The 27,203-nt window shown below is 39.1% G+C and overlaps 1 protein-coding gene across 1 annotated transcript in view; it reads left to right on the forward strand.

The window, feature by feature from the left end:
• SYT16 (synaptotagmin 16) overlaps positions 1-22,130 on the forward strand; it is a 298,738-nt gene extending 276,608 nt beyond the window's left edge. Inside the window, exons 6-7 of the mRNA XM_027554269.1 lie at positions 1,464-1,653; positions 17,089-22,130. Of these exons, the coding sequence (XP_027410070.1) occupies positions 1,464-1,653; positions 17,089-17,402 (504 nt within the window). The 3' untranslated portion in view covers positions 17,403-22,130. The remainder of the gene's footprint in view (positions 1-1,463; positions 1,654-17,088) is intronic.
• The last annotated feature ends 5,073 nt before the right edge of the window (positions 22,131-27,203 follow it).

Genomic DNA, 27,203 nt, shown 5'->3' on the forward strand with positions numbered 1-27,203 from the left:
CAGGTGTCACAGTGGACACTTCTGCACAAGCCCAGGGGATGGGGTGGCCCTCACCCCAAACTAAGCAAGTATCTCCTTGTGGTATTATCATCATCCAGACAGCAGGGACTATAAGGCATCTCTTAAAACTGCCTTGCCCTGTAGTTTATAAATTGTGTGTGCTAAATTGCTTCAGTAGTGTCTGACTCTTTGCAACCCTTTGGATCGTAGCCCAACAGGCTCCTCTGTTGTGGCAAGAATACTGGAGTGGGTTATTTCCTTCTCCAAGTTTATAAATTATGTTCTATGAAAACCTCTGTGGGCTCTATAGGGATCCTGTGGCTTTTAAATAGGGTAGTTTCCTAAGATGTTAAGAAATATTTGATTTCTTTCAGTGCATTTATTTATCGAGGTTCCTGATGAGAAATTTTAGGAAACAATTTCAGATTTTGAGAAGAAAGATTTGAGCAGAGTCCAATGCACATGTTTCTTTTTCTAAAATTTATTTTTAATTGGAGGATAGTTGCTTTACAATGTCCTGTTGGTTTCCACCATACATCAACATGAATCCCTCCCTCTTGGACCTCCCTCCCATCACCCACCCTATTCCGCCCCTCTAGCTTGTCACAGTCTGATGCACATGTTTCTGATGGAGGAGGTGGTGGCTCTAGGAGGCTGGCTTGCTGGCCCGCAGAGCCCATTCCCACTGCTGCTTCTTGGGTGAGAGTCAGTGTCCTGATCTTTGCTCTCCTCCTCCCGGCATGTCTGGTGCACAGGGGCAGATGCTTTGGAGAAGCAATACACGAATATATGACAGAAAGTGTGGGCTCCGCTGGTGCCTAAGGTTTCTAAGACACACAGTCCTTGTGTCAACTTCCTTACTAAGCAGTTGTAAAAGTGCTCCTGTTCAATAGAATTCATTTCCATAGGAAGAAAAAAAAAATGTAGCATCTGCTGTATTCCTGACAACTTTTAAAAGCAGAACTGGGGGCCAAATGTTCTATGGGGTGGTAGGTAGCCAGCGGTCATTTCTTTTCTGGTGAAGGCAAAATGCCTCCTATATTGCTGCATTCCTCAAGAAGCTGCAGAAAACAGAAGCTGAACTCATGCCTGGGGTGGATGTGAAGCATTTAAGCACAAATTGCACAGGAGGGAATTTGGGTCTATAGTAAATGTCTTCTTAGCTCTCCATGTATCTTTCTGGGTTTGATTTACACTAGTAATAACATCTTTGTCCATTTTGTCTTTGGAGAGGAGAGGGTGAATGGAGCCAGCGCTTGAAACAGATATATCAGCTAATAATGCAGGGAATCCCATCCAGGACTGTGCTCCCCAGGCCCTATTATCATTCACACCGAGTGCGCCCTTAGTAATCTTTGGCAGCAGTGGAGGTTGGGGCCACAATTTCGCCACACATACCGGCTTTCTGTATGGGAGAGGCACGCAGCCGGGCCAATGGATGCTTTGTTGTTCTTCCCCTCCAGAGTGGAGAGTCTCCGCTCAGCCCATCTGCAGTGTCTCACAGTGATAGTGGTTCATCCACGCAGTCGCTGTCGCATGGAGGGGCGCCAGAACTGTTGGTGGGGCTGTCATACAATGCCACAACGGGGCGATTATCCGTGGAGATGATCAAAGGCAGCCATTTCCGAAACCTCGCTGTGAACAGAGCACCTGGTAAGTTCACGCCTACACCCCCAGCTCTGGTCCTCCCAGAGGCAGGCAAAAGGTTGTGTCTGCTTTCATCTCATTTCTGTAACTTGTGAATAAAAATGATCTTGGTGTGATTTAGACAATTTTTACCAAATGATACCTCTGGATTTTTCAAATACTTTTCTATTTAATTAGATTGAAGGCTTCTCTGATACCTGGATGAATCTTGATACAAAACAGGCTGGCCTCTGTGAGTGTATTAAAGGGAAAAGAATGATGTCTTTTCAGCAGCATAACATGTATGAACAATTAAAATCTGCTAATAGTCCCAGGCCTTCAAATACTTTAAAGAGGCAGGGTTCAGTCTTTGGAGCCAGGCAGACTTGGGATCTGACTCCAGCTCTGCTCATTTACTTGGTAGCTTTGATCTGATCCTATACATTTTACCTCTCTTTCTGAACCTCAGCAAACTCATCTGGAACAAAGGAATAGTAAGAATACCTTGCTCATGTGTTGTTTTGGGGCTTAAATAAAATGATTTATGTAGAACATTTAGCATAGTGCCTGACACATAGTGAGCATGCAAGAAATGTGAGTGGTTATGTTGTTGATGGCAGAGGAGGTGGAGTAAGAAGACATGGGCAATCCAGGCCTGACTCACTAGGGAACCTTCTGAGATTACCCCTGGAAAGAGCAACTCAAAACATACCCCATAGTGGCTGTCCAGGGCTCAGGAAGCCAGAATAAAAGTGTTGCTGCTGCCAACTGCCCGAACTGCCTCTCAGTACCCAAGAAACTAGCAACTGAACCTTGGAATAATGCTGCTGAAAAATCAGCTCACATTTAATGATCTTGCTCGTTAGCAGAAACAGCTTAATAAAGGGTGGGAAGATGGTTTCTGCCTCACTACTGTCTGCTGGATCTCATGCAATCACATCTAATTAGAGGAATCTAATTTATATCTAGAATTCTAGCTGCAAGAGAGTCTGGGAAATGCTGAGTCAGGGAAATGTTGAAATTCCAGCCTTTTGAGTTCAAGAAGGTAAAATAGACGGGGGTAGGGTAGAGTGTGAGTGAGCCTGTTCTCCACAGACTGCATGAGCCAATGGACTCTGGCCTCACCTGTCAGCACTAGGTGAAGAGCCAGCCAAGCTGGTGGAAAAGGTCAGCTCCTACAATCAAATCTGGACTCTCACTCCTTTTAGTCTCTAACTGTGCCACCACCCATAATGTCTCTGTTCAGTAGTATCTTGTTAGTCAGTCTGTATTAAAGCCATTAGAGCAAGTTAGTAAGGAAAGCGCAACAGTCTGGGTAACAAAAGAAACCAGGGGCATAAACCATATTCTGTATCAAGGCTCAGAATCATGTAAGAGCTATTTAAAATCCATAGTACATATTGATTATTAATTGCATGGATAGACTCTCCTTTCTAGATATAGCTTTTAAAAAATAGCTCTGGATTTACTAAAGATCTAGATTTACTGCTTTCCCTGTAGAACTGTTGCTGGTCTCTTTTCCTGGAGAATGAAATGGCAATCCACTCCAGTACTCTTACTGGGAAAATTCCATGGACTGAGAAGCCTGGTAGGCTACAGTCCATGGGGTCGCAAAGAGTCGGACACAACTGAGTGACTTCACTTCACTTTCCTGTCTTCTGAGATTTGGTGAGATCTGAACAATTTGGGGGAAGAAGATGGTGCAGCTGCAGAGAATGATGGGGGAGATGGACCACACAATCATTGGGAGGCTTTAATTTGCATGCTGAGAGGTTCCAGGCAATACAGGAGAGAAGGACAGTGTTGTGGCTAAGAAAGTATCAACTGGAGGATGCCAAACTAAGGTTTTTGCCACTTGCTAGCTGTGAGTTACTGAATTTTTTTGACTCTGTTTTCTTATTTGTAAAATGGGATCATAATAATATATACTTTTCAGGTAGGGATATTACATGTAAAACTGTGCTTTGAGAATGGTGCTGAGGTATGTTTCCACATTTCTTTATAAAAGAAAATATACCAAAAAGGAAACTATTATAACAAATATTTAAAACTGAGTAGGAAAACAAGGCAAGTCCTCATTTTGAAATTGATTTCCTTCCAGAAGTTTAAGTCATATTGGCATTTACTACATGGTTTTACATAGAATAGTGATGCAGTGTAACTGAAAATGTAACTGATGTGCTGTATCTTTGTGACTAAAGTAATAGAAGACAATGTTGCTGTGATGCTAGTAATTAAAACAGAAACCCAATAGTGAAGACAAAAGTTTTTTGTTTACATGAAATGCTGGTACTTAAGGAAAAGCCAGTTTAATTAGGAGGGACTGAGAAAGTAGAAGGTTCTTTTGTGGAGATTCTAAAAGGGACCTCTTGGTACTTTCAAGGGCTTGAGATGTTGATGATGTTGGTCTTTCATTATGTCTCACTTCTTTATGCCACTAGCAGGACTTTGGCAGTCATCAGACAAGCTTAGGGTACAGTTCGAGTTCCCATATGGAAGAGAATAAGAGAGAGAAAGGATGAGGGAACAAGAGTTTTATGAGGTAACTGAGCAGCACTGGAAGAAAGAGAAGGAGAAGAGGACAGGATGCAAGCTGGGAAATGAATGGGCCTGGAGTGGGGAATGGGGACACTGCCAATTGCACTCATCTCCATGGTGAAAGTGGACAGAGGGCAGGGGGTGTCCCAGGACCCTGCGTCAGAGTCTACCCCGAGGGAGCTGCCTGCCGGGAGGGACGCGTGGGTAGAAACGTGTGTGAAGGTCACAAATCCTGTGCTTGAGACCCTCAGCTCAGTGGCAGTGACCTCCTCTGTAGAAAGGGGTCATCAATCCTGCCTTGCAGGGTGGCATTGATAATGTAAAGAATGGTTCTTAAGGAAGTCCAAAGAAAAAGAAGTTGAGCCTGATGACTAGGAACTTCTATAGAATGCTGAAGGTGCTAAATCTTGATGGAAAGAGACAAAGGCTAGGATTTTGAAGTGAGGATCTTTTGTATCAAAGTATTTTGTCAGCCAAAAGATAACTGAATTTGCCAACTTGATCCAGCTAGATGACTGTTCTGATATTTTAAACTTTTCTTTCTAAGCAAGATAGAGGAGAGGTGGACTAATAATAGATGCAGTTACCTTTCTCTTTTCGGGCCTTAGAAGAAATGAGCCACCAGATGTATGCTTCTCTCCCCAGATCCCTGGGGGAGAAAGCTCAGTGAGAGGCAGGTTTAGCTCTAGTGGGAAGGAGCTGGTGGGAGCATCCCTAAAGATGAGTGTCTACCACACCTCCCCACCCCAGAATGGTTAAAATTAAAAAGACTGATTCCCCCAAATGTTGGTGAGGATGTGGCAAATACATTCTTGGTGGGAGTGTAAAATGGAATAACAGCCTTGGGAGAAGGCCTGGCGGTATCTCATACAGCTGAACATGCACTGAAAATCCGGCAGTTCTATTCTTGGGCATTCGTCCATAAGTTAAAAAAAGAGACGTTCATTAGAAGGTTTATAGCAGCTTTATTATAGTGTACAAAAATGGCATAGAGCCCTTATGTCCTCATAATTGAATAAATAGATTAAGATATGTTTCTATAGTAGAATACTATTCAGCAATAAAAATGAATGAAATTAATGGAGGCATTCAACAACATGGAGGAATTTCAAGAACATACCAAGTACCTACTGGATGATTCCATTTATATGAAATTCTAAAACAGGCAAAATTTGTTTAAACATATAGTGAAAAAAAAGCAGAGGAGTGGTTGCTTCAGGATTGGTATTGGTATCAAGATGACTGGGCATGGACATGAGGGAGTATTCTGGGGTGATGGACATATTCCATATTTTGATAGGGATGTGGGTTAAATGGATGTTTGCATTTGTTAAAACTTACTGAATGGTGTTAGGCTTTGTGCACTTCACTGCATGTAAATTTCATCTTATAATATGAAAGAACCATAAATTATTGAACTCTAGTTAATGAAACATGCTGAAAATGTTTAGGGGTAAAGAACAATGATGGCTACAGGTATGACAGATTGATAGATGTATAGATATATGAGAAAGCAAAGTCTGTTATCTCAGGTTACTATAGCAAAAATACCATAGGTTGGGTGGCTTAGGTCAGGTGTACCCAACCTCTGGGATCTAATGCCTGATATCTGAGGTGGAGCTGATGTAACATTACTAGAAATAAGGTGCACAATAAATATAATATGCATTAATCATCCTGAAACCATCCCCCCACCAATGCATGGAAAAATTGTCTTCCACGAAACTGGTCCCTGATGCCGAAATAGTTGGGGACTGCTGGCTTAGACAACAGAAAATTTTTTTCTTGCAGTTCTGGAGGCTGGGAAATCCAAGATCAATTTGGATTTGATCAACTAATTTGGTTCCTGATAAGAACCCTCTTCTTAGTCTTCAGGCAGATTTCTTCCTGTATCTTCACATGATGGAGAGAGAGTACCTCTATCTCATGGCTGTCCTTCTAAGGGCACTGATCCCATTCATGAGAGCTCCACCCTCATGACCTGGTTACCTCCCAAAGATCCCACATTCAAATACTGTCATATTGGGGATGAGGGCTTCGACATATGAATTTTGGTAGGACACATCAGGCCATAGCATAGGTGGAACAAAATATGACAATTGAAGAATCTAGGTGATGAATATATGGGTATCCACTGTATAATTATTTCAAATTTTCAGCATAATTGAAAAATTGTTATAAAATAGTAGGCATAAAAATCTGGTCTGGTCTGGAATAGTTCAGTTGGGCTAGGTAGATAAAAATAAAACATGAATGTAGCAATTGATAGGGAATACTGTGATGGGCATTACATTGTTTTTTAAATTATGTTGAAATCTCAAGGTCCACCCTTGACTCAATCTTGGACAAAATAGATAGGATATCAATCAAATAACCTGACGGCATCTTCTATAGCATCCTTCATAAACCACATCCATCCCAAGACAAAGTATATGATTGGGCATTTCTTTCTTTCTAACTTTAACCTTTTCTCTATTCATCAGATAGATAGATTTTTATATCTACATCCCTCTTCCTGCCATCTTCCCTCCCTCCCTCCCTTCTTTTCTCTTTCCCTTTTTCCTTTCTCCCTCCCTTCTTTCTTTCCTTCCTTCCATTTTGGTGAAAATGCCCATATTATAAAAATTTAAATATGTTTACATATATTTTTCAAATCATAGGTGGACCAGGGAAGGTAACATAGGCTATTTGAAAATTACTGAAACTATTCCATAGAACCTATTCAGAAACAATCCGTAAACAAGTTAACAAAATGAACTAATCTTAGCTCAAGGCAGGTAACAATGTGTCAAGAACCATTCCAGGCACTTTCAAGGTAAAATCTTAGTACAAGAGATCATGATTGTTGTCATATTTGCTATTAAGATAGCACAGGCTAGTCTACAAACATGATGACAAGGAATAGTCTCCACATGGCAGATGATCTAGGTGAAAATCCCTCTTTCAGTGTCTGCTAGACATTTGAAATCCTTGTACAGAAGCTTTTGAAGAAGTCCCCATTGAGAATTAGAAGCATTTGATTATCTTTTGAATTTGGCTTTGTGGGAAAACAATTCACTAACAACTAACTAGCAACTCTGTTCTGTTCTTTTCCTGTTTCTTTTCCTACCTATACAAGTCTGTATTTTAAAAAGTTAGCTATTCTGTTGGCAGGTTCTGTTTCTCCATCCTTCTCCAGTGCATTACTGTGTTGTGTTTATATACACACATATAATGGTCCCAGTCAAAAATTACCATTAAGATGTCCCCTCTAGTTAAAAACAACGCGTTCCCCAGCCTCTCAGTGTGTGCATGATTAGCCATATGTGATAATTACATCCCCAATGATAATACTTACAGCAGCAGCATATTAACCTTGTTAGGCATTCACAATAGCAGAGACTAGAGGAAGGAAAAACAAAAAAGCAGATCAAGCAAGCTTGTGTTTAGTGTGAGGAACAAATGGGAAGTGGGGGGTAACCTCTATGGATGAAACACAGGGGAAAAAGGACTGCACGGAAATGAATATAGGATATACCACCTTCTTTTAAAATCTTGGTCCAGTTTTCAGTTAGGTATAGTAAATACTTATTAATAGCCATTATGTGTTCAAAATTACGGCCAATGCATATGAAGATTTATGTGCAGCCATAACTTATTGGCTGCGTATGTGATATTCCTTTACTTATATCACCTCATTTAATTCTCACAACAATGTCAAAGTTAGAAAATCTGAAAGGCAACAGGAGAGAAAATACAGTTATCACAGTATGTGAGTTATATCTCAATAAAACTGATTTAAAAAAAAACACTCGGCTTTCTTCCGAAGAATGACAGACTGAAGACAGCCTTGTTAACAGCAACCACAGAAGCCTGAAGACAAGGGGAGAGTATTGTCACAGGCTGGGGAGAAAAACACTCTCCACTTATTATGCTTTTCAAGTGACAGAAGAATAAAGATCTTTCTTTCTTTTACAAAGCTTGAAAGGGTTTATCACTGGAAGAACTACTAACTGGTGTGATTTCAGGGAGAAAGAAATTGAACCTGAAAGGAGTGAAGTGCAAGAAAGGGAATGAACAGCAGGAACAAAAAGATCAACACGTAGGTAAATGTGAGCATGTGCAGACTGCGTAAAGCAGAAACAGCAAAAGTGGGAAACGTGCCTCATATTGGGACTACAGCAATAATGTGGAACTGAAATTCCTAGCAGGAATAGTACGAAAGATGTGAAGGGGAGACCGAAATCAAAGAATTCTAAGGCACTTATGCTACTTAGAAAGAGGGTGAAAGCGAAAGTCACTCAGTCATGTCTGACGCTTTGTGACCCCATGGACTATAAAGTCCATGGCATTCTCCAGGCCAGAATACTGGAGTGGGTAGCCATTCCCTTCTCCAGGGGAGCTTCCCAGCCCAGGGATCGAACCCAGGTCTCCTGCATTGCAGGCGGATTCTTTACCAGCTGAGCCACAGAAAAAAGGTAGAGGTATTGATTCATTTTGGACATTAAATCAAGGGTGCATGTTAAAATTTTAATCCAACTTTTAACCCAGTGGAGAGACTAAATTAGAATAAAGAAAATTCAGTTAATCCCATAGAAAGCAGAGATATTTAAAAGCCTAGAAAATGCAGAATAGATGGCATAAACAAAATCAATAAAAATAAATCAAAATATTTTGGTGATAATAATAAATGTCAAGGGACTAAAACTGCTTTGAAAATGATAGATATAGCATTAGGTTAATATTTCTCTTCCTCCCAATCTCTCCCTCTCTCTCTCTCCTCACATCCTCTCACTTCTACTACATCTTATATTGGGTGTCCACCTAGCCTCATAATGTTTAAGAAAAAGAAACACTAATTACCAATAAATTGGGCTTAGTTCTGGAATGCAAGAATGACTTAACATTAGGGAAATCTAATGTATTTAATAGCTCACTATACCAACTGATTTATGGGAAAACTTGATCATGTCAATAGTTACAAAAGAAGCTCTTGATGAAATACACTATGCTTTATTGGCAAAAATAATTCATAGCAGATGAATAATAGAAGATGTATCAGTATAGGCAAAGTTATGGTGCAATAACAAATGCTGCAGAGTTCATGGCTTAATACAGCAAAGGTTTATTTCTCCCTTTCATCACAATCCAAAGTAAGGCAGGCAATGCTCCTGTAAGCTGTAAGTAAGGGATACAGATTCTTTCTATTTAATGAGGTGATAATATATTCAAAATGTGACCAGCCTTGTTGTCATGAAAGGGGAAGAGACAGGGGGAATGACTGACTTCAGCTGTGATTGAAGGTAATGTATTACTTCTAATATTCTATATTCAGAAGCCAGTCACATGGCTCAGTTACCTCAAATCTGGTGTGAAGCCTTCATCCTTAATTTGATACTTAACCCGTCATTATCACATTATTCACTCAAGAAGGTTTATTGAGCCTTTGTTGCTTGAAGCCTTTAAAAATTTATCTCTCCCACCTCCCTCCCCAATACAATATTGTAAAGTAATTAGCCTCTAATTAAAATAAATAAATTAAAAAAAATAAATCTCAGAGTCTCTGCCCCACCCCACCCCCATCCCCCCCAAAAAATGATCTCTTACTGTTTGGAGATCTGGAAGCAAGGGACTTTTCCAATCACAGAAATGTCTGAATTTCAGGATTCTCTTTCTCTTTCCCTGCACCTTCATCTTTCCCAAGGTTACTTTTCACCTCTCCCCAGCCTCTAGATGAAGCCAGTAGTAGTGAATACCCACTTCTAACATTCTGTTTTTCAATTTTTTCCCTTATAACTACAAATATTAAGCATATTTGCTTCCTTCCAAGTGATAGCAGATGACAGTTTACCATCACTTAATGTGAATGATGGATCTCCACTATCCTAGCCTCTGATAGGAGTTTCTCCATTCCCTGGCACCCAACTTCTAGGCCAGTGGTCTTGTATTTTTATTTTAGTTGCATTCCAGTTCAGGTTACTGATTACTTTGTCACACTTTTGTCAGGAAAATACAAAATACTCTAGCTATATTTTGAATCAGAAGTTGTTTCTTATAGGCTTCAAGCATGGGAAGTCTGGTCAGTAAAGGTCAGGAAGGCTCTCTCCAGGAAATCCAGAAGTACAGGCATCACAGGAAAGGTACGGGTACAGTCTGAGCTGTGCACGTGAAAGGATTGGTTCTCATAAGGATCTTTGAATGCCATGGGTGAACACCCTGCTTTGCCATTTGCTTGCTAATTCCTGTCCACATGCCTGCAACTGGTTTGTGGCCTGAAAGGATTGTGGCTCCCCTTTCCTTTTGCTTTCCATTCTCATACAGTTCACTTTCACTAGTGAAATCTAACTGGGATCCTACTGGCAAGAGATTCAGGGGAATGTAATTTTAAGTTTGGTAAAGAAAAGAGCTTAGAAAGGCAGAAATGGTATTAAATGTCAACAACTAGCATGTGGTAGAGAAGTGTTAGTCGCTGTCATGTCCAACTCTTTGCAACCCCATGGACTGTATGTCCATGTAATTCTCCAGGCAAGAATACTGGTGTGGGTAGCCATTCCCTCCTCCAGGGAATCTTCCCAACCCAGGGATCAAACCCAGGTCTCTTGCATTGGAGGCAGATTCTTTACCATCTGAGACACCAGGGAATAAGGAAGGGAACATACTTAATCCTGGTGGTGAGCATTTTAAGAAAATAGACACTAGCTATCATTCTTAATATTGAAATCCATCAAGAAAGAAATAAGGATTCCCATTGGAATCACTCACACTCAGCATTAAACTGGAAACTCAAGGCAGTTTAGTAGAATAAGAAAAAGAAATAAAAATTTAAAGCTAGAGAAGAGGAAACAAAACTGCCATTCTTTATAGAAAATACGATTGTCTGCATTAAAAATGCAAGAAAACCTATAAATTTGAACTAATAACATATTTTAATACAAACTTGTTTTCTAATACATCAAGGACAGATAGAAAGTAGAGTTTTAACACATTAATATATACAAAAGTAACAGTAGCTATGGTACCAAAAGATAGCATTAATAAAAGATGAGTAAGAAAATTATTTAAAAATCGCAACACTTTTTGAAATACACAAAATAAAACTAAATAGATAGATGAACATGTTTATTGGTTAGAATAATCTATATTGTGAAAATAATAGCTTTCCTCGAATTTATATATCTGGTGCAATCCCAATCAAAATCCCCACAGGTTTTTTTTTTAAAAGGACTTGACTAACTGATTCTCAAATTCATATGCAAGAGCCAGTTAAAGAAAGAGATGGGAATAACTAAATTTTTAAAAAGATGATATAAGGATTCTTCCTAACAGATATCAAGACATATTCTAAAAGGACGATAATAAATATCAAGTTAAGGGAAGGACACCAAAGCTAGATGCTTGGTATCTGATCAACATTATATTACAAGTCAACTGGGAGATGATGGGCTATTTAATGTATAATGCTTCTGATTTGGGAAAATAATTAGATCCCTACCTCATGCCACATATAAAAATCAATCTTAGGTGGATTAAAGATCAGATTGAAAAATAAATTCTTAAGACTCATAGAAGGAATGTGGAAGACCATTGAGTTTGGATAGGATTTCTTAAATAATTTTTTAATGTGCCGACTGAAAAGGAAAACATTGATAAATCTGACCGACTCCACAGAATGTAAAGCATTTAAACTGCAAAAGTTACTATACACAAAGCAAAAGGATAAATCACAGGCATGGAGAAGGTATTAACAATAAAAGTAACAAGATTTTGTCTCTGGAATTTATAAAGAATCAATAATCCACTCATAGGGATGTATTACAGAAATTCTTAAGTGTTGGTATGATATAAAATACCAAAGTGTTCACTGAAATCTTTTCAATTCTTTGTTATTAAAAACAAATGTCCATTAATTAAAATAATGAATAAGCTACTTGTGGTTTATTAATATACTAGAACACTGCTGCTGCTGCTGCTAAGTCGCTTCAGTTGTGTCCGACTCTGTGGGACCCCACAGACAGCAGCCCACCAGGCTCCCCTGTCCCTGGGATTCTTCAGGCAAGAACACTGGAATGGGTTGCCATTTCCTTCTCCAGTGCATGAAAGTGGAAAGTGAAAGTGAAGTCGCTCAGTCGTGTCCCACTCTTAGCGACCCCATGGACTGTAGCCTAACAGGCTCCTCCATCCATGGATTTTCCAGGCAAGAGTACTAGAGTGGGGTGCCATTGCCTTCTCCAGAAAGGTCAATAGTAAATACGAAAAATGCTAAATATCAAATGGGGCTTCCCAGGTGGTGCTAGTGGTAAAGACCCCACCTGCCAATGCAGGAGAAGTAAGAGATGCAGATTCAATTCCTGGGTCAGGAAGATCCCCCAGAGGAGGGCATGGCAACCCACTCCAGTATTCTTGCCTGGAGAATCCCATGGACCGAGGAGCCTGGCAGGCCATAGTCCACAGGGTTGCAAAGAGTTGGACATGACTAAAAGCGACTAAGCATGCATCCATGATTGGTACTTAAGTATGGGTAGTATTAATATTATTCTCTCTTATGTATATTGAAGATGTGTAATAATTATGAATACATTAGAAGCTAAGGAGAAGTTAAATGACCAAATTCCTTTCCTTTGCCCAGAGAATCATAGTGCCCCGCCCCCACCCCAAGGCTAAGTCTGTTACAAATGGCAGACCATCATGCTGCTGTGGGGCAGCTGTTCTGTATGACCTATGTAACTAACTTTTGTGGTATTGCATTGTTTCTTTGAAAAGATGACTCCTGAATCCCAAATGACATAGGTTTGTGCCATGATAAATTGGAAATATTTTGCTGTTATAATTTTTTTTGGTTCATGTGGTGTCTTCTTTGTGGAGAAAGTGAGTGACCCATAACACAGTTGATGGGCTGAGTCAGAAGGACAGCATCCAGAACTACCAGGGGATTGTGACCCATTCAGCCTGTTGATGATGGCTTTATGTTGCTAGAGACGCTGAGAGGCATCTGAATCATCAACAGAAGATAAAATACTGCTTGGTGGTGCTCTACAGCAAGTATTACACTATCAATCCCAAAGAATTAAAACAGCTCAGTAAAATTGCGTATTTACTTGACCTTTTCTCTTCCATTCTGACTGATGCTCACTGAACCCCCAAAGACTCCAACCTTACTCCTCACTATTCCTCACAAGCAGAATGTTCTGGTCATAGCCCTGGATAGCTAAATGTAAGCATACAATTATTGTCAATAATTTTGAGCTGGAACAGTTGGCATGGCATTTCTCTTCTTCTGGTCAGATGTCCTCAGACTGGATTGTTTATACTTTTATTATTCCCCCCTCTTGTCATACATGTACAATTCAGCTTCAGTGATGGTGGTTTGGTTGTAAATAGCCTTTTTTAAAAATATAAATTTATTTATTTTAATCGGAGGTTAATTACTTTACAATATTGTATTGGTTTTGCCATACATCAACATGAATCCGCCACAGGTATACACGTGTTCCCCATCCTGAACCCCCCTCCCACCTCCCTCCCCATCCCATCCCTCTGGGTCATCCCAGTGCACCAGCCCCAAGCATCCTGTCTCATGCATCAAACCTGGACTGGCAATTTGTTTCATATATGATATTATACATGTTTCAATGCCATTCTCCCAAATCATCCCACCCTCTCCCTCTCCCACAGGGTCCAAAAGACTGTTCTGTACATCTGTGTCTCTTTTGCTGTCTCACATACAGGGTTATCGTTACCATCTTTCTAAATTCCATATATATGCGTTAGTATACTGTATTGGTATTTTTCTTTCTGGCTTATTTTAAATAGCCTTTCTCATAATTAGAAAATAATCTTCTGACCAGGAGAAAGCTGGAAATTGCTCTCTTTGTGAAATGAGCAAGTCTTTGTTTGCAAGATTAATTCAATTCCCACTGCCATAACTGGCAGAAGAATTGCCAGATCAGTTTGGTGACTGGATTGAACTTTTCCTCCAGGAACTGTGTAGCTGTACAGCTGCAGAAACACAAGTTCACTCCCTTATTGTCAGTTTGCTGACAGCTTTTTCCATAGAGCAGTTTGAAGAGTGGAGAGCCCTTTTTCTGAGACAGAAAAGTGTTTTCACACCTGAAGTGCAATTTCACACCTTGTGTTTCTCAGCAGATAAGTGCATAAAATAACACATCAAACCGGAATAGAAAAAGATCAACATAGAAAGAAAACTGCAGGTTGTGATTTGTTTCCTATCTTACAATGCCTTTGTAGAGAACGATAAATTACAGGGATCTGGGTTTACACTTTAAAAAGTTTGACTGGTTGTTAGGTGGGGAAGTGAGCAGTAAACACTAATCGGCATTTAGCCCACATTGAACACAATGTACAAAATGATAAAATTTGGGAAACACCAAAATGTTGATTTTTTTTTAAAGGATAAAACACATATAAATTAGTGGCAAAAGCTGTAGTTAAGAGAAAGTCAAGATATTGATACATTACGTGATTTTAGTAAAAATAGAATTGTCTTAAGATATAATTTTTTATAATTATCCATTCAGGAATTTTAGCAAAAGTAGTAGATTATGTTAGTACTTACTTTCTATAAATGACTAAACCTATGATGCTAGTTACCATCTGATGGCATTCTAGTGCAGGGGTTATAAAATGAGGGATTTAGCTCCATTTTGCAAATTTGAAAACTTAAGTCCAAAAGAAAACAGAAAGTTGAGCCTCCTGGATGGTCACAAACATTCATTATAAAATATTTAATATTTATTGAGTGTCTATCACATGTTAGGCATTATACCAGGCATGGGGTACAATGGTTAACAGGGAAATCTCCCTTTCTCCCATCTGAGAACTGACAGTTTTACAGCAAGTAAACAGGCAATGGAAATACTGGGTAATGAGTGCTGAGAGAGGTAAAATTATATTTTGATGGAGCCTGCAGATGGTCAGCATGGGGGAAAGTGGTCATCCAAGATTCTCAGATAAAGTGACATCTAAATCAAACTAATGAACGACAGTGGATGAGGTGGTTGGATGGCATTACTGACTCAATGGACATGAGTTTGAGTAAACTCCTGGAGTTGGTGATGGACAGGGAGGCCTGGCATGCTACAGTCCATGGGGTCGCAAACAGTTGGACATGACTGAGTGACTGAACTGAACTGAAAGGTGGGTATCATTTGGGATGTGAGGGCATGTATAACTTACGTAGAGGTGAAAGAGAAAGAGAAGCAGGATGGGTTGGGGGGATGAAGGTAGTTCAGTGGAGTGGGGATGTAGCGTATAAAGGCAATTGAGATGCACAATGAAACTGGAAGATAAAAGGGTCAGGGTGTGTAGTCTATGCTGAGAAATTTAGTTTTTTATCCTGAGACTAGAGGGATGTATTGAAGGTTTAGTCTTTGTTTATTAGTGAGAGTGATACAACCAGATCTGTACTTTATAAAGACCCCTCTGACTATTATTGTTGTCCAGTTGCTCAGTTGTGTCCAACTCTGCGACCCCATGGACTGCAGCACGCCAGCCTTCCCTGTCCTTTGCCATCTTCTGGAGCTTACTCAAACTCATATCCACTGAGTCTGTGATGCCAAATCCAACCATCTTGTCCTCTGTTGTCCCCTTTTCCTTCTGCCTTCAGTCTTTCCCAGCATCAGGGTCTTTTCTAATGAGTCAGCTCTTTGCATCAGGTGGCCAAAGTACTGGAGCTTCAGCTTCAGCATCAGTCCTTCCAATGAATATTCAGGACTTTATGGTCCAACTCTCACATTCATACATGACTACTTGAAAATCCATAGCTTTGACTATACAGACCTTTGACTATGGGATTTGTCAATCCAGTGACTGGACATCAGCAAAGAAACATGCAGTAATGCAAGTGGGAGAGGTTGGTGACCTGAGCCGACAGTATACATCAGGAGTTCAGCAGCATTGGGAGGGAAGAGAGTGGGTGGATTTGGGAGCTATTGTGGAGGCAGAATCAACAGAACTTAGTGATTGATCAGCTGGACTAGGGGTAAGGAAGCCAGTCTTGTCAAAAATGCATAAAGTTAAAAAAGAAAATAAAATTTAAAAAAAGAAAAAAATTAAATTAAATTAAAACTTAAAAAAAAAAATGCAGTCCTGAGTTCTGATTTGGGACTTGAGCAGATGATGCTACATTCACAGAGTTGGGGGACACTAAAGCAGCTAGTTTTTAAAAGGGAGACATGGTATTTGTGAGATGGGATTTTACAAGAAACAATGTGGTATTCCATTGGATTTTGAGCTTGGAAGGGAAGTCTAGGCCACAGATACAGATCAGGTAGGTATATGAGATGGTCCAAAGAATATGTAGAGAATGAGAAAAGAGTTTTTAGGCATAAATAGTACTTGGACAATGAAAAGAAAAACATGTAGAGCAAAATGTATATATATTGTTACATAAATAAAATATGGATGAAGAATGTGCATGTCCACAAATACCACTGCACACATGCCTTCGCACGTACACACCCCTGCACATGTGTTCCTTCCGATGAGCATCAGCATGGTACCCCATGGTGGGCCACATGCAACATTAAGCATTAAAGGTAATCATCCCTTTCCTGAAGAGTTCATGTAAGGTGTGTGTTGTGTGATAGTCTCTCAGTCATGTCTCTTTGCGACCCCAGAGACTGTAGCCCACCAGGTTCCTCTGTCCATGGAATTCTCCAGGCAAGAATACTTGAGTGGGTTGCCATTCCCTTCTCCAGGGGATCTTCCCAACTCCGGGATCGAACCCAGGTCTCCTGCATTGCAGGTATATTCTTTACTGACTGAGTCACCAGAGAAGCCCATGTGTTAGTCCAACAGCAAGTTCCAGGCCTAAAGATGCTGCTCAGTATGTTAAAAAGGAAAAATGTACTGCCGTGTAGATATTGCAATTAAACTAGCAAAACAGAAGGCACTGATGTCTTCTCATTTCCACTGTTTTTTTCCTAGATACATACGGAAAGCTCTTTCTCTTCAATTCTGTGGGTCAAGAGATGTCTCGCTGCAAGACGTCAATCCGCCGTGGGCAGCCCAATCCCGTCTATAAGGAGACCTTTGTTTTCCAGGTGGCCCTCTTTCAGCTGTCTGATGTCACACTGATGATTTCCGTGTATAACAGGCGTACCATGAAGCGTAAAGAGATGATTGGTTGGATTGCTTTGGGTCAAAACAACAGTGGAGAGGAGGAGCGAGACCACTGGGAGGAAATGAAGGAGACCAAAGGGCAGCAGGTCTGCAGGTGGCACACACTGCTCGAATCCTAGGTTTGTCAAGAGGTGTTTGTGGGCTGTACCCATCCTGGTGATACGTGTTTCGATTACTGATACCAACTCAGTGCTTGCTGGCAGGCTTTTTACAGACAGGCTGTAAGAAGGGATTGAATTTTACTAACCCCTAAGACCTTGTGAGGGTGGGAGGATCTTTGAGTTTCTTAAAGGTTTGATTTAGATTTAAATACTATAATTTTAAAAAAGCCCAGATGTGTGCTGTCGAGTATACTTTATGGGAAATATCATCATGGTTAAGATGAATGATGATAAATTAATTTGTGTTAGTAGGTTATTGAGTTTTGGGTCAGGCTCTGGAATGAAGCTTCTCTGGCTGCCTCTGTTCCCTGAGATTTAACAGTAAGAGTGCTGTTAAAAGTTACAATTTGTAAACCACTTTTGTGTAGGAATCAGAATTTCCTTAATATGGTGCAAAACACTCCAAAATACAGAAGTAAATCTGACCCCAAGTCTCATAAAAGAATGTAGCTCTCATCCATAATTCCCCATTTCACATTTTTCTCTTTATTAAAAAAAAAACCTTCATTTATTTGACTAACAAATAAATGTTATAAACTTGCACTTATAAAGCAAATTTGTATGAATTAAATAGCTCTTTTTATCTTATATATTGTGGTTTCCTATGAGATTTGGTTAGGTGAACCATTTTGAATCTGAAAAAGAATTAGAAAACTGCTGTTACAAGACAACTTGTCTCCTTTGAGCATGTAAGATTTCAAAGTTAAAACTTTCAAGGTTTTTATGCTGTTTTTCTTACCTGACAAATTCTTATAGATTGAGAAGAAAACCAAAAAAACCTATTTAAGTCATGGGTGTATTGGTTTTTCTGAATCTAGTGGTCTCCTAGATGACACTTTTTCTATATTCAATACAATATACTCACTCATACATATATTTGGATTGTGTACTTGCATGTAAACCATATTTTTAATGCAATATTTTTGACCATCAAAGCATAGTGCATTGCATACAATAGGTCTTTAATAAATGTTGATTTGATTGATACTTAGAAACGAATATGTTATAACATGAATGAAGAATATTTTCAGTTTGTGAGGAATGACACTGATTCTTCTTTGAGCATTTGAAGTGCCTATAATTGTCATTTTTCATGGTATTTGCAGCAACATGTATTAGCCACTACTTGCATTCTGGTCACATACCATTTAGAACACTGATCATGTGTTTATGAGCATGAAATTTTACTTCTGACTGACTTTTACATTATTGTGCACTGCATGTTTATTTTCTTAGGTCTGAGCCCTTAATTTCAATTCCTTTAAATTGGCAGTCATGAAAAAGGAAGGAGTGTGTGTATGTGTAACACTGAGCCCCATGTGCAGCTCTTCTGAGCAATTGCTGTCACTTATTTTTAGCTTTTATGTTTCATTGTTGACTTTTCACTGTCTGTGGGAAGGATGATAGCTAGTGATGGATGTATACAGTTAAAAACACATAACTCCTCCTCAGCTCTGCATTTGACAGATTGTAAACGTAGGCTGTAGCACTTGAAGCACATATTTATTCCTTACAGCCTGTAATGGTTATCCTGACAAGCCCAGACTAGGACACAGGATAACTCGACTCCAATTTCAAGCTTATGAAAGAAGTGATTTCCTATGGAATAATCAGAATTAGAAGAATAAATGAATATCTTCCTTTCTTTTCAGGTCACGGGAGTTCTGTACATAATGCTGCTCAGTTACTGTGAATAAGTAGTAAAACCATGTTCCACTGGGTTTTCGCCCTACCTTGCTTTGGAAGACCTCAAAGTGCTTTTCCAACATCATATCCATTAACTGCTGAGTGGTCTTTGCAGTGTGGCTGTGTCATTGAGTAGAACTGAGTGCAATTGATTAAGTAGTGGCACAAAGAATTGGCTTTTCACATCCCTTACTCTCTTTATGCGCTTGTGCTTAAGGGGAAGCAGAGCAGCCTTGTTATGCTTTCCTTTATCCAGTGACATAAAAGCAGCATTCACTTTAAAATTTACATTTGAAAAAAATCTGCATGTATTGTACAGACGGGCCTGGATTTTTCCTCCTCATATTTTCCTGCTCTATGTTTGCCGCATCCTTAGTCTTACGGTACCCAATAATCACCTATACTTCATTTTCTGCTGCCTTGACCCACCATTTCTAAGGTTTTCTTCTGATACAGTGAAAATATCCTTGCATGCTTGATCTTTTCTCTCATAGTCTGCTTATGGTAGAGTTTACCGAAATTTGAAGGGAGGGCTGCCTGAAAAGCATTTTTCACTTATATAATTTTACTATGTTGGTGCTATTCACCATGTAGGATGCATGTACATCTTGAATATCCAGCCACATTCACCCTAAAGCTTGTATAAATATAAAATGCTAATGACAAGACACATTAAAATATGAGGCTGAATTTTTTTACATTGATTTAAATTCTGGTTTAGTAAAATCTTCATTTTGTGCACTTAAATTTCCTTGTTTTCTTGGCAGAGTCTAGACACAATGCACTTAACGTGTTTTTCACTCGAGCTTTTATATCTACATTTGCTTTTCAAAAGAGTTATGAAAGATAATTTGTTGGTTCTGCCATGTTAAAGCTGCTTTGCCTATTTTATCTAGCTAATAATCAATATCTCATAGTGACATATGAAGCTGAAGAAGTACTAGAATTTGTTGTTTGAGTAGTTCTTTCTATGAGAATGCTTATAAAATATTATTTTGGAAGGTAAATGATGCAGGAGGTTTATGGAAATGTGATTTACAGCATGCCCTCTTTCAGGGCATGAGTTAACACTGAATTGGGAAGTGCCCGTTTCCCCAGTCACGGAGGTGCTCTTGTGTTCCCTGCACCCCTTTGACTATTGTTGAATTTTTAAATGGGCCATTCACCAGGCAGCCGAGCACCTGCTCTCACTTCTCTCCTTCACTGGCTCCCAGTGTGATACACAGTTGTTTTGGACCCTCTTTTTGCTGCTGTTGCATAACTGTGAAGGGGGAAGTCTTATCTCTCTTAATAGAAAAAGAGCTTGTACCATCTTTGGATGTAATAGACTTGATATTCCACCTGTACAAAGTTGGAGAAAGAATCCTCGCCATGATGGGAGATGAGAAGAGAAAAAGAAAGCATGGTGCTATGTTGTTGCTCACTATAGGCACTGTTCACTCTGCATCAACTTTCATGACAGTAACAGATTGACCTCAAACGTTGGTATTCTCCAGGGTGCTACAGCCTGAAACACAGCCTCTGCCTTTGTGACATGTAGCACTCACAATATTTGACAGATTGTTAACACCTCTCAGTCTCTATGTTTTGCATCCTGGTTGTACCACATGGTCTTATCTGACAACCAAAACTCTTTCCTTTCAAGTAATGCGTTATTTAAGTTGGAACTCCCGTCAGGTTAAGTGAAAATGCTTCTCTGATAGCCATTGCATTGATTAAATTGATGGTTTAGCAAGGACCGTGGAACTAAGGGTTTCTCAAAAGCCTGGTTATCCATTTGCAGCAGAGGGCTAGTATTCAGACATGAAGATCAGAAAAGTGAATGTGAAAGGATTATTTGTAGATGACATAAAACCAAAAGCAAGCATCATGTCCTTTAATGATGAAGAAACAGGAGTAGAAATTACATGTGACCTCTCCTCTAACCTTTGCATAAACTGTGGCTAAAGACCATTCCATTCTGTTTGATCCACAGGGAAAACAAATGATAGATAATCCTGAAATGGCCAAAGTATTTTTATTGTATTAGAAATTGTTCATTCCAAAAAGAAAAGCTAGAAAAAGTTATAAAAGAAACAAATTATATAGCATGAGTATGGAAGAATTAAAGGATAAATATGCTAGATACCATCAGCATCTATTGCATATATGCAAGAAAAATAAACTAATATAAATGAAAAGCCATTTTAGATTAACTGTCATTTTTCACAACTTGTGGAATTCTAGAAAAGAAAGATGGGGTGAATGAAATTAGTCTAAACAATTCAGAGAAGTTGGCACAGGCTGTGGCCCTAGTCTGGTTTTAAATAAACTCTGCCTACTGTGTGGCCCTAAGGTAATTGCTTAGCCAGACTGTGACCCTGCTTATTCAACTGGAAGATGGAAATAATACCTACCTCGAAAGGTCTTTTTTTTTTGATAATGAAATAACAATATAGAGATGGGCATATACCAACCATTCAATGTTCCCTTCTCATGATCATGTTTAAAAATGCATTTAAGATTTGTTTCTCTTTCTAGTGAAAGTAATAGTAATGCTAGAAAAGTAGTGAGAACAATTTGCAGATACTTTAAAAAGGGTAGGGAGGTGAAGCTAGTCTGGAAGGCAGCTATGTTCACCGCTATACTAGTAACACTGCACGAAGCTAGTCTGCATTTGGGACAACCTCAACCATGATAAGCCTAGTGTGTGGAAGAAATTAAGTCTTAATAAATCCCTAAATGATGTATAATGACCAAATCCAATTTATAATTGTATGATGGCCAGTTTATCCACTCTGGTGCTTGTATGTACATCTTGATAAATCACACTCAAGACCTCTCCTCACACCCAGCTCTTATCCACTGCTCATATGTGGACAGAGCACCTTGTTCCTATCAAAGGAGTTGGTAAAGGTGGCAACTTGAGTACCTATTTCAGCTTTGATCTGAAAAGTAAAATAAATAGTGTGGCACTATAGAGGAGCCTGGCAGGCTACAGTCCACGGGATTGCAAAGAGTCAGACATGACTGAGCAACTAACACACATACTGACACGCTTTGGCTTCTCTGGTGGCTCAGATGGTAAAGTATCTGCCTGCAATGTAGGATACCTGGGTTCATTCCCTGGGTGGGGAAGATCCCCTGGAGAAGGGAATGGCAACTCACTCCAGTATTCTTGTCTGGAGAATTCCATGGACAGAAGAGCCTGGCGGCTATAGTCCATGGGGTCACAAAGAGTTGGACGTGACTGAGCAACTAACACTACTGACACCCTTTTCAAAATGGAAAACATTCTTTTTGGGAGCTCTTATATCCATATTATATCCTTCAGTTCAGTTCAGTTCAGTTCAGTTGCTCAGTCATGTCCGACTCTTTGTGACCCCATGAACTGCAGCATGCTAGGCCTCCCTGTCCATCACCAACTCCCAGAGTTTACCTAAACTTATGTCTGTTGAGTCGGTGATGCCATCTAACCATCTCATCCTCTGTTGTCCCCTCTCCTCCAGCCCTCAATCTTTCCCAGCATCAGGGTCTTTTCAAATGAGTCAGCTCTTTGCATCATGTGGCCAAAGTATTGGAGTTTCAGCTTCAACATCAGTCCTTCCAAAGAACACCCAGGACTGATCTCCTTTAGGATGGACTGATTGGATCTCCTTTCAGTCCAAGGGACTCTCAAGGGTCTTTTCTAACACCACAGTTCAAAAGCATCAATTATTCGGCACTCAGCTTTTTTTATATCCTTATAGGTACTTTTTTTTTTTTTTTTTTTGGTGATCTAATGATGCAGCTGTTTACATTTAGCTGTTTGACTGGAAGGTAATAGTCAGGACCAATGATTTATCTCTGTTTCCCTTCAGAGACCATAAAGAAAGGAATTTTATCAGGGTTGAAATTAAGTCCTTTTTAAGTGGTTTTCAAGAGTGCCTTGTTGATATAATAGAAAATGTGTTCTGTTGTCCTCCAGTAAAGAGTTTCCAAAGAACTTAGAAGAGCCTTTGTGGACATTCAGTCCGCATATTGAGCGCAACCAGGTGCCATGAACCAGTCGTGCATACTAGTGGATTTAAACTGAACAGGCTTCTGAGATGAGGACGTGTGAGACCACATTTCCGAAGTTGCTAAAGTGTTGACTCACGTCCTACTATTCTCAGTTAAGGAGAAACATGAAGAGATTGGAGAATTCCTTAGCTTAAGGGTTTTAGTTGGGAGTAATTCAGCATGTAGGGAAGGTAAAGGGGTTGGCTGAGTATTGAGAAGGCTGAGGCGTGATTTCTAGGAATAGTTATCCAGGATGTAAAGAGTGCTTACCAAGAGGACCAGTCATCCCCTCTCTTCTTGACATGTGGACAGAGTCAGAGCTTTAAGTCAAGAGAGTTTAACTGAGCTGTAAGGAGAATGGCATGAAGGGGGTTTTGTGCTAATTCATAATGTATTCTTTGGATTTCCTTGTCTATGGCACCATGCTCTTTGGGATAACACAAGACTTAAAATCTTTTATGAGTGCCGTGACTACACTTTGACGCAATTAGTCACAATATAAATAACAGTGCTTAGCAGCATGGAGTTGTTCAGTTAGTCTCATTATGTACCACAGAAGTCAAGTTCCTTGCTTTGAGTTATTGGAAAGAGGTGACATGTATCTATTCAATTTATTGGAAGAAACATGTGGGAAGTCTCAGACTTGGAGCAGGCCTTGGTCACATTGGAGAGATCACAGAATCATCACTTTTGGAAGTCTTTTGAAATAGAAACATCTGCATTAGTGGTGGGTTCTGACTAAAGGAGAACAGCAGGGCACCCAGAAAGACAGTCTTTCTGAAGTTCCTCCTGAGCCTGATATTGTACACAGAACCTGCAAACGGGATCAACAATAACAACACTCCAGGTCTGCCCTCTTCCCCTTTGGACATTTTTCCACATTGATTTTTTTCTGTATCATAGAAGGCTTTCTCCAGGGAGTTCCTGCTCAGGCTTTGTTTAGGTTACTTTGAGGATGCTTGCAGGCTCCAGGTGAGTTTCCTCTCCTGGGGTGCTTTGACTGTTTTTGTTTCCCTAGGGTTATGAAGCAGTATCCTAGACACACAGACAATAATCAGCTATATTTATAGCCACTGTGGACCTGATAAAACAGCTTGAGGTTTAGAGAACAAACTCAGAGGCAGGCATGGAAGCCTAGGACACTAGAATAAAACCATGCTTCCAGCTCTCCATAGCTCACTAATGCTGCCTTCAGGTGTCTCCATGGGAGTTTTTACATCATGCCTTCAGGTGACAGAGTTCCCAGTTCCACTTTAAAGATTGTGAGAAGGCTGTCTTCCAATCACCATGCTTCTGGAGTACTTTTGTTTCATTTTCCCCTTTAAGTATCTACTTGCTCTATTTTGTTGTTTTAGTTTATACATAATTTATTCATTCAAAAGATAGTAGGTATGTTATATCCCAGACACTGGGCTAGGGGCTGAAAAATAGCAGGTGAGTAAAACAGTTTGAGCTCAATCATTTTCATTTATAAATACTTATTTATTTTATTAGATTCTGATAAGAACTCTAGGTATACGCTAAGATCTTCAATTATCCTTTAATTTTGAGTTACTGTGTTTCTGTGATGGTCTCTTCTCCCACACCTCCATTTTTCCACTGAAAAGGAGAGGATTTAAGGAAAGTGGAAATTATTACTCTGCCTCTACTTGAGGAATAAATACATTGGTTGTTAGTCTATGCTTCTCTTTGAAATAGATAGATATGTTTTAGCCTCAGAAGAAGGAAATACAGCTTCCATTCCACTAATGAAGTGAGTTATAAAATGAGATAGAAGTTGGTTATTTAATATATTTTATTTTTAGAATGGAATATTGAATGCCCTTTGCAAGGCAGTAAGTTAGACCCTGGAATGCTAGGTCTGTGCAAACATATATGACACAGTTTTTATAAGCCCAGTGATTTAATAGTTGAAAGGCATTGCTACCTTTTACTTTTTGAAAAAGTACACTAGAGATACTGGCTGCCAGATAAAGGGGTGACAGTGTAAGCAAAGATGCCTATGTTCCTCTGTTTCTTTTGATGAAAATTTGTCTTAGATATTATACACATTAGATACAGGTGGGGCATCCGATTAAATGGATAAAGATCAACACTGGGGGTGTTGGCAGAGGAACCAATAATTGTTTTCTAGTCTCAAATAATGTAAAATCAGTGTGAATTTAACTTTTAATGCCTAAAATTTTATAACAGAAGACAAAATAGAAATTTTTCCAGTGGATTTATTGCTTATAATTCTTATCATAAAAATTTATCTCAGATAAATACTAAACATGTCTCAATTCATGTAAGTTAAGTCAGAATGTTTGGTGGCCTAGAAATTCTTACTGAAGACAGTTTTTTAGTGTTGCTTAGTTGATGGTCCACAATAGAAAAGTTCATATCTCTTATTTACTAAGACTTATATGTTTGGGAAAATATATCAGATAGCTGCCAATAAAAACTCTGATCGGTGAAGAAAATATGCACTAAAAGAATATTTTCATGTAATTTATTCTACATAATATGTTCACTTTCTAGGAATACATGTCTCTCAAGAGTTTGTCAAGTTCTTTATAGCTGGTACCTTCCAGCAAAGCTTACTAATTTTGCCACATTTCCTTGTGGACATGATAATGTTTATCAATTTACAACTACCCCCAAATATAATGCAATCTTTTATTATACCACCATAATAATGCAGCTGTAAATTAAACTTTAGTATTAATATTACGAAACAGAGTCTTTTCCAGAATTTTAAATTTTATTTTATTGAAGATTCTATTAATAAGTTTGTAAGAAGTTAGTATCTGCATACTTTATTGTGACAGGAATTTCTATAAAAATATCTGTTGAAATAAGATTTGACCTCTATTTTGGGTAAAAAACATGATGGTCTTTGTGATCTGTTTACTTTTTTTAAAAACTAATAGACTTAATTTTTTTTAGCAGTTTTAAATTCACAGCAGAATTGAGCAAAAGTGCAGAGTTCCTATACACTCACTTCTCCCCACACTTGCACACCCACCTCCACTGTCAACCCTCCACACCAGGATGGGTGCATCTCTTACTACTGATGAAATGACATCGACATATCCTTACCACCCAAAGTCCATAGTTCACGTTAGGGTTCATTCCTGGATGTTTCTCAAACCTAAAAATCTTTTGAGTTTTGCTTATTCACCCCTCCCTGATAATCCTTGGCAATCAGTGATCTTTTTACTGTCTTCATAGTTCTGCTTTTCCCAGAATGTCATATGGTTGGAATTATGCAGTGTGTGGTGTTTTCAGATTGGCTTCTTTCATTTAGTAACATGGATCTAAGTTTCCTCTATGTCTTTTCATGTTTTGATAGCTCATTTTGTTTTTAGTGCTGAGTAATAATATACCATTGTCTGCACGTGCCAGTTTGTTTATTATCTATTTAATTTTATTTACAGTTCTAATTGCTATGTTACATTTTGTTAATGTGTCTGATCTGAATCCAATAATAGATGAATTAATTCATATGATTCATCAAATAAAATATAGCAGCTTACAATCTGGGATCAATTTCACCTATGTGAAACTGAGTTTATTTTACATTTGAGGAGACAATTCATAAAAAAGCACATAGTTTTATCATCCATGTTAACATATGTAAGCCTTTTCTCACTCCATTAGAGTATAATGGAGAGAGGAGTTCCAAAGGCTAATCAGAGAAAATTCCAAAGGCTCTGAGAATGTAATCCCTAAATTCAGAGACACTGTGGTATTTTTGTTGTTGAACAATGATTTAAATATACATTGATAAAAGTGCTAATTACATTATTACTGATTCACGACAGAAAACTACCTTCTGTTACTAGTTTATATGTCTTTACATCTCTACTGCTGCCAAGAGAAAGGAAGCTTTGTGATCATGCCCTGCCATAGTCAATTGTACAAATTAGCCGAAAGTGGTATGTAAGCATCCAGACCATACAGGAGCTCTGAATGCTGAATGGAAGGGCCTGCTCTGATAACGCATAGGCTGACCAAGCAAGTAGGGCTGGTGGAGTGATAAGACTGATAATCACACTGGGTGAAGGGAGA

Source organism: Bos indicus x Bos taurus, chromosome 10 (genome assembly GCF_003369695.1).
Source record: "Bos indicus x Bos taurus breed Angus x Brahman F1 hybrid chromosome 10, Bos_hybrid_MaternalHap_v2.0, whole genome shotgun sequence".
Taxonomy (NCBI): domain Eukaryota; kingdom Metazoa; phylum Chordata; class Mammalia; order Artiodactyla; family Bovidae; genus Bos; species Bos indicus x Bos taurus.